The 12,067-nt window shown below is 40.8% G+C and overlaps 1 protein-coding gene and 1 long non-coding RNA gene across 2 annotated transcripts; both read right to left on the bottom strand.

The window, feature by feature from the left end:
* Positions 1–294: 294 nt before the first annotated feature.
* nkx2.9 (NK2 transcription factor related, locus 9 (Drosophila)) lies at positions 295–2,167 on the bottom strand. Its single transcript, XM_040198713.2, has 2 exons — positions 1,737–2,167; positions 295–1,272 (listed from the first exon to the last, which is right to left on the bottom strand). The coding sequence occupies exons 1-2, from the start codon at positions 1,894–1,896 to the stop codon at positions 704–706; spliced, it is 729 nt and encodes a 242-aa protein (XP_040054647.1). The 5' UTR covers positions 1,897–2,167; the 3' UTR covers positions 295–703.
* Positions 2,168–8,542: 6,375 nt separating this feature from the next.
* LOC144388420 (uncharacterized) lies at positions 8,543–10,773 on the bottom strand. The gene is made up of 2 exons (XR_013452789.1): positions 9,780–10,773; positions 8,543–9,194 (listed from the first exon to the last, which is right to left on the bottom strand). It is a non-coding gene; the product is annotated as an uncharacterized LOC144388420 (long non-coding RNA).
* Between the last annotated feature and the right edge of the window lie 1,294 nt (positions 10,774–12,067).

Genomic DNA, 12,067 nt, shown 5'->3' with positions numbered 1-12,067 from the left:
CTTTTTAGAGGTGATGTTTGCTCAGCTTTTGGGTGCATAATTAGTTTCTTAACATTATAAAGGCCTCCAAGCTTATGTCATGACCTCTTATTTTACATTCAACAATCAAAATATGTTATGAACCGGAAAATCACTAAACAGAGCCTTACTTAAAAGAAGTAAATATTAAATAAACTTAACTAAATGAAGAACTAGATTGATATATATATATTTCTTTGTTTGCTTTCAGGAATTGATGCATGTAACATTGTGGAGGGGCCATACTTAAAAATAAGCACGTTACAAAGTTAAAAGTATCATTCAAAATATGAGAAACTTTTTATTAATAATTTCGTTTACAAAAAGAAAGTTTTAACAGTTAAAAACTTTAAACAAAGTTCCCTCGAAGACAACAAAAATGTTTCCTTCAAACATTCAGGCTTCTTGCCTAAAGCCTATCACGTACATTTATTGTGTTTCAACATTTTCTATTACAAATACTTCACATTGTATAATTAAAAACCTACCGGCTACACCAATAAGCCCGAATCTGAGAAAAACATTACCAGCATTTGTAACAATAGTAAATTATCAAAATAAAATGTGCAAAATATCCTTCGTTTTACAGTGAAAACTAAAAAAAAATGTAAGTTGCTCGAAAATTGGCAAAACATTCAGAAAACATTTGATGCAATTCTAAATGAGTTTGTGCACTAAAATGAGTTCACTTGAAAGAACTAAAGTGGACGGAGTCGCTCCAAAAGTCTCTCCACGCGTATCTGGAGGCCGCCGCGGTGGGAAAGTGCTGGTGGTACCTTGGAGGAAGCGCTACGGTGGACGGATGCTGAAGAGACGGGTAGGCCAAGGGGAAGTGTATCGCTTGAGAAGAAGGCAAGCAGCCAGCTTTCTCCGTGTCAAGCAAGCAGGCGTGAAAAGGTTTACCGTCCCGGACTAGGATCGGAACAACGACCCGGCGCAGCACCGGAGGCTGCGGTATCTCCAAGTCGTGCAGCAATCCCTCTGCCCGGCCTCTCTTCATCTTGTAGCGGTGGTTCTGGAACCAGATCTTAACCTGGGTCGGGGTCAGACTCAGGATCCGGGCCAGCTGCTCCCTCTCCGGGCCGGACAGGTAGCGCTGCTGGCGGAAGCGTCTCTCCAGCTCCAGGGTCTGGGTCTTGGAGAACAGAACCCGGCGCTTCTTACTCTTCTTGCTCTTGTCGGGCTCTGAGTCCAGGGACGAATCATCCGGCTTGGTCGAGTCAGGAGAGGCATCGAGACTCCCTTCGTCAGAAGCTGCAGGGATAAATAAAGCTGGTTAGACCACTGTATCATTTAAAACAATGTGTGATAATACGCCTGCTATCCTCCAGTCTGGAGATCTCCATCCATCGATCTATCGTGCTACGGGACAGCAGGTGGAAATTAGCCCTAACTCTGGTTCACTTACAGTACAACTGTAGTGCGCATTGTCCCTGCAAAATAAATGAATAAATAAAAATGTATATCCACCCATAAATCCATCTATCTGCTTTTAAATTTAAGCAATATACACTTAAGAGACTGCAAAGCCCCATAGCAGCCTTTTCATATGGTCAAAATGTCCTTATGATTTTTAAAAGAAGCTGCAATGTAAAATATATATATATATATATATATATATATATATATATATATATATATATATATATATATATATATATATATATATATATATATATATATTTTTAGGTATGGATAGATGCTTGATATGCACTCACATATGCAAGGACTCCGGTCGCAGTCCATCCAGGAGTTGTACGGCGAGCTGGAGGAGCAGGTGGAGTAAAGCGGGGAGGATCGCGCCGCCGCCTCCGCATCCTGCTCTGGCAGATCCAGGATGCTCCTGACGGAAAAACTGAACTTGGTCGGGGTGGCCATCGCGTCCCAGTGTGCAGTCCTAGGTTTGTTTTGCGTTAGAATTAGGATAGATTTATCCAAGGTGAGGAGAAGGAGGAGGAGAAGAATAAAAAAAAGCAACGGATCCTCTTCACTTTACGCGCAGTCCAAACACCGACTCGGAACCCAATGTGTGCACTGGGCTCAGTGTTTACACAAACAGCACTCCAAAAGGCGCAAACACAAGGCTGCCGTTTATAAAGACCCCTCCCACCGACGAGTACCTGAATGGCCGGGGTCCCGTCACCCAATGACGGTAGGTGCCGCAGAAGAAGAAGAAGGAGAAGAAAAAAACTTCAACAATGATCGAAGGAAACACTCGTCATCATTACAGATTCGTCCCGTATCGTCAAACTGGGAAACAGATAATGGGAATTGTTGGAGCTGAATCACGTCTTGGGTGGCAACTGACAACGGAGCCCGTCCCATCATGAACCCCCCCCCCCTCTCCCCTCCTCCCCCTTGTTCTCGCCCAAACAACGTGTCCGGCATTTGCATACAAAGTGAGCAATTAGCGAGATGCCCGCGAGTTGGTTTAACTAATACCTCCATTAGAGGCGTATTAATTGCTGCCCTGAGGAGGTTTGACGTTTATGGATGGATTTCTCCCGGGATGATTTATGATTGAATGTGTTAAATGCATGTGGTTGTCAACAGCTACAACCAACTTCTTCTGTGTACCAATAAGTGAAGGCCTCTGCACTAAGGTGTGATAAAACAAAGCGCGTGTTCAGGAGGGAAGTTTAAAGTAGAAAAGTAGCCTGCTTTTTAAAGTGTTACGGACAAACCTCCAAACATGCTGACAGCTTCAGACAAATTGGGACAGTGAAAATGTTGCATTAATCGGTAATCACGTCAGGTGATTGGTAATTCTTCATGCTTAACGCGCAGATGAATTAATATATGTGCCTTCTCGTGCGTTGGACGGCTTCAGAATTCAAAGTTCGGCATAATAAACTGGTTCTCCGCCCAGTGGGACGCAGACAGGCTGATATCTTGTCTCCTTTTGTCGCTCCACACATATAAAACGCATTAAATGCAAAACGTGAATCCAGCATTATGTGCCCCCCCCCACCCCCGGTATTTGATATTGATATCGGCCCTCAACCACTTCAGCGGGGCGCGTTAGGCCGAGGAGGAGACTCGCGGCGGTGGACATGCCTCCCCAAGTCGTCCTGGGTGGTCGGACGAGAGGGAACACAAATACATGCCAACCAGAGGAGGGGAACAAAGGGGGGAAATGTTGCCCCGCGTCCGAGACCCGTTGGAAGCATTTGTTCCAGTCAAGATTTTGCATTTGTTCAGTGCCGCAATAATGCCTGATTGACGCCCCGGCACAATGTCCTTTAACTTCGCGGGATAAATCCGAGCTTGTTCCGTGTTGTCATGGTTTTGAATGGAGCTGAATGGGATCTGGGATGCTATCGACTGCTGCGCGTCTACTGCTGCCAAGTCTGTAGTAGGAAGCAATATCACATCTTTGATTCAGGGCGTATTAGATTCCTGTTAGATTTTAGAGTTAGACAAAGTCAGTGACCTGGACATTTATCTTAATCTTTTACGCACAAGTTGCAGAAACAAACCCTATTGAGCAACCTTTAGATGGGGCATCACTCGCAGACCCCCCTTCATGTCTGTTTGCACCACACTCCCAGCGGTTGACAAACAGCAGCGGATTACAGTAGCGCCGCTTTGCCGCTGGAGTGGACAGTTTACAGAAGGCACTCGATTGGAGAGCGAAAACACGCAGAGGCAAAGAGAAGTCTGGTCCAAAGTGCGGGAATTTCTCTGTCCACAATGACCCAGCAGCCACTTAATCCATTTAACACCAACGGGCTTCAACCAGAGAGGGTCCTCTGCTGCTCCCAAGAGCTCTCCACTGCCAAATATTTACTCTGTCGTTCATCTCCCCATTCGCAATCCCCTTTTCAGCCAAATGGAGATTTGTAGTCACATGGTTCTGGATTAAGCAATTTTTAGAGTTTTGGGCTTTTAATAAATATTCTGCAGACGGTGCAGCTTGCAGTTCAACACTGATTTGCTCCATTCATAAAAATAGAGAAATTCAAATCTACCTTCATTAAAAAAATCTTCTTAATTCAGTTGGATGCTTGTAGTTCACAGTGCAGAATTATGTTTGTGCTAAATGTAAAACTTTTCTCACATCAATCTGCTGAAGAGTGAACATTCATCTTAAAATTTGATTTCAAAACGTGTATGAACCTAAGTGCATCCTTTTGAACCTCACGGCTCACTTTGGGAAGTGGAGCACAAAGAGAAAGATGCTTGGAAGTTTAACTTTTAAAAGAGTATTTGCATTTGGAGATTCCAAGTGTTGTTATGTCTGAATGTGGGTAGAAAGAACTGTAGAAATGTATCTGTGTAATATGATTAAAAAGAAAGTATATTCTATTTCTTCAAAACAATATGCAGAGACTCACAATTGTGTTATTTCTAAGCTGTTTGTCCATAATGAAATGTCTAGACTGAAAACTGTTCTTGCGGCCTGCAGGCTGACAGCTAGATTTAGTAGATTTAGTCAGATCAAAACGAAGGAACATAGCACCCTTTTATTCCTTTTGATTTTAAATTCCTTTTGAAAAATAATATACTCGTTCTTTGACAAGACAATCCCACAAAAATGATGTGTAAATATAATCGTTTACCTGAAAGTTAAACAACATTTAACAGATCTGGGTAGCTTAAGTCAAAAATTACCATCCAAGTCAGTGTCCTTATATGCACAACGTCCCCAGAGTGTCCTCTATTTTCACATTGTTATCCAGCTGTAAACACTAAAGGTTCAAATTAAAGCCTAAAGCCCGGGACTTTATCTGATCTCAGTCTGACTGGTTATCCATCAAATAAACACTCACAATGACCCCTGTGTTGACTCCTCACAGCAGTCATGTATAAGCTCAGTGTAGCAGGATGCTCCAGCAGCTGCACCTGCCGCTGGTGTCCTCTCCGTCTCCCGGTCCTGTAAATACTACATTAGCATTTTGGAGAGGGGCAACAGGGGGATAATTACTTGGCAGCCACGTCTTTCTCTTTCCGTAAACTGGGGTCTTGCGAGGCTGCTTGATCATGTAGCAGCTGTGTGTGCTGCTTAGGGAAAGTGTGTCCAAAACAAGTCAGGTTTGCTCATCCGGCGCTTTAAGACACAAAACTTAGTGTGTACCAACGAGATTGTCAATGAAGGAGTTACAAAATAGGAGGAAGTGGGACATCAGGAGGAGAGTATAGACTTTAAGAGGAATGGCACTTGAAACAATACGTCACACAAACAGAAGAGACAATCATGTCCCTCGTAAGATTTGGGAATTTTAGGAATTCTATTTCAGACCAGTTTAAGGAAATCAATTATATTCTCACTTGTTCTAGTTATTGAAATAAAGCGAGAAATGAGATACAATAATCAAACTGGTTTACTCTAAGTTTGCAACAACAAAAAGTATATATATTTTTTTACATAATTGCCAAATGATAAAGTGAACAGTGATCAGACCTGTCTCCAATTGGAAACGCAACGTGTGATGAAATATATATATTTATTTTGTTTTGATATGGACATCACAGCAGCATTATAATTATAACATACAATTATGCACAAGAAAACGCAATTTACAACACCCGTCGACAGTAATACTTCATTTTTTTACTTAATAAAAGAAAAACACAAAAAAAGATATAACACAATAGCCTCTGAAATAAGGAAATGCATCTTAGCCATTGCCTCAATCTTACCCACCTTATACCCTGAAGACCATGAAGCAACGCCCTGGATTTTTTTAAACTACTACTGCATCAGGGGTCAGTGATCAAGAAGTCTCTATGATGTTAACACTTAATATGAATAAATATCCAATCACGTACATGCTGCTTTGGAAGATCTGCAGCCCCTAAAAACCAGATGATGATCAGTGTTGAAATCAATGAATACGGATGTTTGTTAAACTGGAACATTAGCAAAAGGACTCAATAATATAATATTCCATCTGCAGACATTTTATCAAGAGGACGAATCTGATGTATTTGTTGAAATACGAGGGTATTAAGGGAAAGTAACGGAGCTGTTGCTTCATGTCTTCCAGACTCTCACCATGGAAACAGAAGATGCAGGCAAAATGGCACCGACCAGCCAAACACCAGAAATCTCCGACTCCCTGAACACCAAACATGAAACTCCTGATCGACAGCACCACACTTCGGACCGTGTTGCCCTCGACTTGTTGGACTTGTGTGATACTTGGTTGCCCTCTAGAGGACACCGGGCACGTGCACAGACATTTTGGGAGGCAGCTGCTCAAACAAAAACAAAAGGGCACCCATCGCCAAAATTACGTAAAAATATTAATAATAAAATAAACAAATAAAAAAACACAGGATATTTAGTTTGTCCTTCTGCTTTTGGGGTCTCTCTTTTCTTAGCATTCAATTCAATCCAATTCATTTTATTTTGTATAGCCCAAAGTCAAATTACAAGAAGCCTGTGGAATTACACAGAAGCCTGCGGATGGTGCTGCAAATTTTGTAAATGAGATAAACGATGTTGTGCATAATAATCAAAAGCTGACAACACACACACACATTTTTTGTACTGTTTTAGCATAAGCAGCATTACACTAATAGTGTACCACAACATCCCTCATCAGACTGTCATGTAACTCAACTTAAAACTCAATATTAAACAAAACTAGTAAACTAGTGACCGTGTCTAATTTGTAAAACTGTCATTAAATTCTCTGCCTGTGTGTCTGCATCTCTCTCTTCATAAGTTTTTCCAAATGAAGTTAACAAGTTTTAATAACACAATTGATTTTAGTCAGATGTATGTAATAATTTGATGTGTTTCAAATCAATATTTTGCATCACTTTAACTCAAAATTAAAACAAGTCAGCCTAAAGTTTACAGTTTTTCCAACTCAAATATTTTCTTAACCCAAACGTAAAATACTGTCTTCTGTAGGCAAACGTGTAAGCCATTTTCTCTGCGACGACACTTTCATTTCTTCTTATCACGATCTCTGTGAGAAGTTCGAGTCTCTCTTTTTCCTGGCTTTCCAGAATCTCACCAGTAGGCAATGATGGGAAGAAGTTGGCTTCAGCACTTTTTGGCTTCTTTACTTTTTTAGCAGGGAAACCATCTGTAGGAGCCTTTGATTTCAGGGAGTTAACCGACAGCTCCGGACATCCCTGCAATTTGAGCTGAGTCCTGTAGTTTCCCATCTTATACTTCAGTCGCTGTTTCGAACCATAGTAGCCATTGAATGAGCCAGGTTCTTTTAAACAAGGGTGCAGAAATGTGCATCTTCTGGGTAGGCCTTGTATTGGTATATGAAAATTTTGGAATTGGAAACTCCTGTGGCCACTTGTTTGAGATGACACAGACTCGGGGGATGAGAGCATTATTGTGTCATTTGATGAATGGGAAACACCGTCAGACTCAATTGAAGGGGAACTACAGGATGTGGTCTCAGTGGCACTGATCAAAGGTGGATTTGTATCCTGGATCACATTAATTGTTCCCAAATCCTGAAAGTCAGTTGTAGAATTGAGATTTGAAGAAGTCATTGCCAAAGTCTTGGTCCATCTATTGGAGTCGTAGGTTGCCCTTTAACCCAAAGGTAGTCTTGATCTTGCTTTGAAGATCATCTAGGGATTCTGGTAGGCCATTTGGAAGCGTCAGTTTCTCTATGTTGCTCTCTCCCAAAATCACCTTGAGTCTTGCAGGTGTCGAACCAGCCATAGCAATCTGAGAAGAGAGTTAGTAAAGTTCAACATGTGAGAAAAATTCCCCTTAAGCTTGAAGATATTCCCTGCACCAGAGTGTTTTCTATATTTATGGCTTTTGAAGTTCTCATAGATGTTGGTTTTATATTCACGCATATACCACCACCACCGACCTGATTTAGTCCAAGAATCGGACCCCGCACTGCTGACAAATGTATGAACTACCGCATCAAACACGCACACACCGGCTGATGTAACGTTACCCAGTGAGCATTTTTTGGTTGAAAAGACGTTTAAAAGACGTCTATGCCCGACGTTGAAAAGACGTTGCAAAATGGTTTAAAAGTGAAAGTTGTTTCAACGTCTATTCGTAGACGTTGAAAAGACGTCTATGTTTAGACCACATTTCAACGTGATTTTTTTATACGGTAATATTTCGTCCTCTCTTGTGTGCTATATCATTATTTTAGATGTTTAAAAAGAAACTACGTCCACATTTGTAAGTTTACCACCGATATTATAAATCACGTTGAAAACGGGTCTATACGTGAACGTCTTTTCAACGTCTACGAATAGACGTTGAAACAACTTTCACTTTTAAACCATTTTGCAACGTCTCTTCAACGTCGGGCATAGACGTCTTTTAAACGTCTTTTCAACGTTGAAATGCTCGCTGGTTGAAATGTGGTCTAAACGTAAACGTCTTTTCAACGTCTACGAATAGACGTTGAAACAACTTTCACTTTTGAACCAATTTGCAACGTCTTTTCAACGTCCGGCCATAGACGTCTTTTAAACGTTGTTTCAACGGATAAATTGCTCGCTGGAAACGTACAAGTTACATACTTAGTCACAGTTGTCATGTTAACAGCCCTTAACAAGGACAAACACATTATTCTATTAATTTGCATTTATTATAAATATAACACTATACATATAACACTTTTCCTAATTAAAAACAATACAAAAATAAAATATATATTTCAGGGAAATAAACTATGGATTTAAAAGTGCAGAAACAACATTTCTGTGTTCAACAACAACAATTCTGTGTTTGTAGACCATTTTTCTGAATCATTTGAACTTCATTTTTAGATTCTGTAACAAGATGTGGCTGTGAGTCACTTGAGTTGGGATAGTATACCTGAAATCAGCTGCATCTCCCTCATCCTCACTTGATGATTCTTTGTGTAAAGGGAGTCAGAGTGCAGAGAACAGCCCTCAATTGCAGATTTCTCTGGTCAACGTGTTTATTCAATTCAAATCATTTTATTTTGTTCAGCTTTGCAATCTGTAAACATGCAACATCCTGTCCCAAAACCCCCAAAATGTAAAAAACCTTCAACCGGGACAAACCTGAGGAGAAAACAGCAAGGCAGTAGGTGTGTAGAGTATGAACAATTTAAAGATGTACAGTACATCCAATTCCTACGACAGAAATGATTCTAATATTGTGGATTACTAAGCCAGGGGTAAGGCAGGACCAGTGCAGGGACAACCATCATCAGACGTAACCTCCATCAGATGCAACCACCACCCGCAGAAACCTGTGAGGTGGGAAAGCACAAAGGCAAAGTTGGTCATTTGGGTTTATGATGACAGTAATAAACTAGTAATAATAACAGCAGCAGGTGTGTTAGAACCCTAATTTATAGATTGTTCACTTATTACATTATCAACAAGATAACAATTCATCTGCAACTTATGGTATTTCTGGAGTAACATGTCCAGGTATATTACACAGTATCATGCTTTAAGCAGCAGTAACTTACAATGTGTTGTCCCTCTTGTTTACAGACCACAACTTGTTGAATTCAGCCCTTCACCCTTGCAATCTGTATTTAGCCCCCATTGCTTTAAAAACGTATTTTCAATGTGAAATGCAATACCATTTATGGGTACAGCAACAACCTAACGCATTAGTAACACCAAACACACGAAAAATATTCTGGGATGTTTACTTTTGGTCCAGGTCATCATGCTGCACGCTAGCATGCTAACTAGCAAACTACCTGCGCTAACGCTAACTAGCTTAACAAAAAGGGCCGTCTTTCCCGTATCGGGTGGGCAGCACAAGTAAAACACCCGGTTATAGTTCCAGGTGTGCTTCATCCAAACACTCGCGTACTTACAGAGTAGTGGAGCCGGTAGTCGTGGTTCTATCAGCCCGTTCATGTCGCTCTGCTGCCGTAACTTCGCTTCGTGCTGCGTCCGCTCGGAGCTCTGCAGGCGTCTAAGAACTCGCGCATGCGCGTTACAGATGTCAGCGGAGTTACGTGTTTACAAGTAATGTTTGAACCTGCCCGCATTATTATGTATTAAACGCATCTTATTAACAGCAGGCAGTCCGTAGTTTCATATTTATAACGTTTTAAGTGAAATATTAAATACGTTGAAATTACGTCTTCGCGTAGACCAAATTTCGCCGACCAGTTCATTAATTATTATGAAAATCTTAACGTTAATATCGTCTATCTTTCAACCTTACGTTACATCATGACACATTTGTCAACAAATTGATGTTTTCTGGCACGTTGATGTTTTATCCCATTTTTAGCCGGTTGAAAAGACGTTGAAATGAGGTCTTAGACGTTCAGACCTCATTTCAACCCGATTTCAACCATATTTCAACGTTGAAATTACGTCTTGTGCTCACTGGGTAGTCTTAACAGAGACCTGGTTGCAAGTCGTATAATTAGCTTGGTAACAAGCTAATGTAGCCTCACCCAGCTCAGTGTAGTTGCGCTAATGTGCCTCTGTGCTGTACGAGAGGGCAGGTAGTTACAAAGGAAAACGTGCAGGTGGCGCCAGTAAATGCGAGCTTTCTGAGGCAGCTAAGACCCAATTTTACGTAACGTTAACATAAACCACATTACCTTGGGGTTGTGGTGTAATCCAGAAAGTGAGACCGGGCAAACCTTGTAGGTAATGTAAGCATCCGCAAAATTGCTAATAAGCAGCTAACGTTACACCACTTTGAGTTAGAACATTTAACCATGGCAGTCCCGCCCGCCAAAATCTTCGGTATGCTAACATTAGACATGCTAACTGGACACCAACATTACAGAAATGTAAGCTAACGTTGACATACTTGCCAGTAAAGGTATCTCAAGGCTATTTATGCTCTTAGAAGTTTAACACATCGTCGGATTCAAACAATTGTTTCACGAAACGAGGTAAATTAATCAATACATGTTCATTAATTCTCGCTAACATTAGCATGACGAAAGCTGGCTCGGTTCAGTCAGTTAATGTAAAATACTTAGTCACTTAAATTAGCTAATAGAACCAAATGTAACCAATTCAGGTGGACTATTCTATATCCAACATATTAAAATCTTTGTACACACAAAATCCATCCAAATCATGTAACGTTAATGAAAGAAAATGCTTAAACGCTGAGGAAAAATCTGGAAAGATGAGGATGTCGCGACGTCAGACTCACACACTAAGTGAAACCCAATTGACGCGGTTTTACTAAAAGGAGAATAGCAGGTTAAGGGAAAGAATTATAATTTCAAATTGATTTAAACCGCAAAAGTGCATTGCCATCACTATAGCAGATATCTGATTTAGACTCCTATCAACTTCTACTGAAATACTCTTTTTACAGTGTAATGAATGAGAGATAAATAGATATTGTTCGTTGAATTTGAGCTATTCCAAACCTTTAATTAGGAACTGTCGATTTAACCACTCTCATGTAGGGTTGGGTATTGGGAACCGGCGCCATATTGGTGCCCACGCGGCCGGTAACTACCGTACCGGAGTTCTTCTGTGCTGCACGTCAACACTTTGAGACAAACAAGGAGCGTCAATCTAACGTAAATGCTTTTCCATATATGTTACATCTTTAGTTTCAATGAGCATGCATCTAAAATTGAATGATTAATATTCCCCAAATTCCAATTAACTACACTTCCGGCTGTTACAGAGGGGAAACGCTGTAATCTGTGAACTTTGAACAGTTCATAAATTGTTCATAGTTTGTAGTTAAAAAGTTGTAAAAAATAAAAAAAGTGATTTTTATTTATCTATATTTAGGTTCATTGCTCAAATGGTTATATTGTTCATGAAGAGAAAAATTTGACTTTCAGTTAGAAAAACACTTTATTCAATTGTTGTTATGTATTGGTTCAGACACTGTTTAGGCCATGGGTCTCAGACTCCGGCCCGCGGGACACTTCCGCCCGACGGGGGGGGGGGGGGGGGTACCGACATTGGCGCACCCCTCCCCCCGTCGACCGTACTGTTCGAACCGTCGAGACAAGAGGGCTTGAAAGGGATGTTTAAAAATCTGGATTCAAGAGTTTAAACATTTCCAACTTGACTGTTATTTCTTCGCCTTGGCGGCCTGAGCCGAATTTCGTGGTTTTTATTGGGACAAAAATCCAAAATCGTTCTTTATTGATTCTTTAAA

The sequence above is a fragment of the Gasterosteus aculeatus genome, chromosome 15 (genome assembly GCF_964276395.1).
Source record: "Gasterosteus aculeatus chromosome 15, fGasAcu3.hap1.1, whole genome shotgun sequence".
NCBI classification, from domain to species: Eukaryota; Metazoa; Chordata; class Actinopteri; order Perciformes; family Gasterosteidae; genus Gasterosteus; species Gasterosteus aculeatus.
This window is presented reverse-complemented; position numbering and strand designations above follow the sequence as displayed.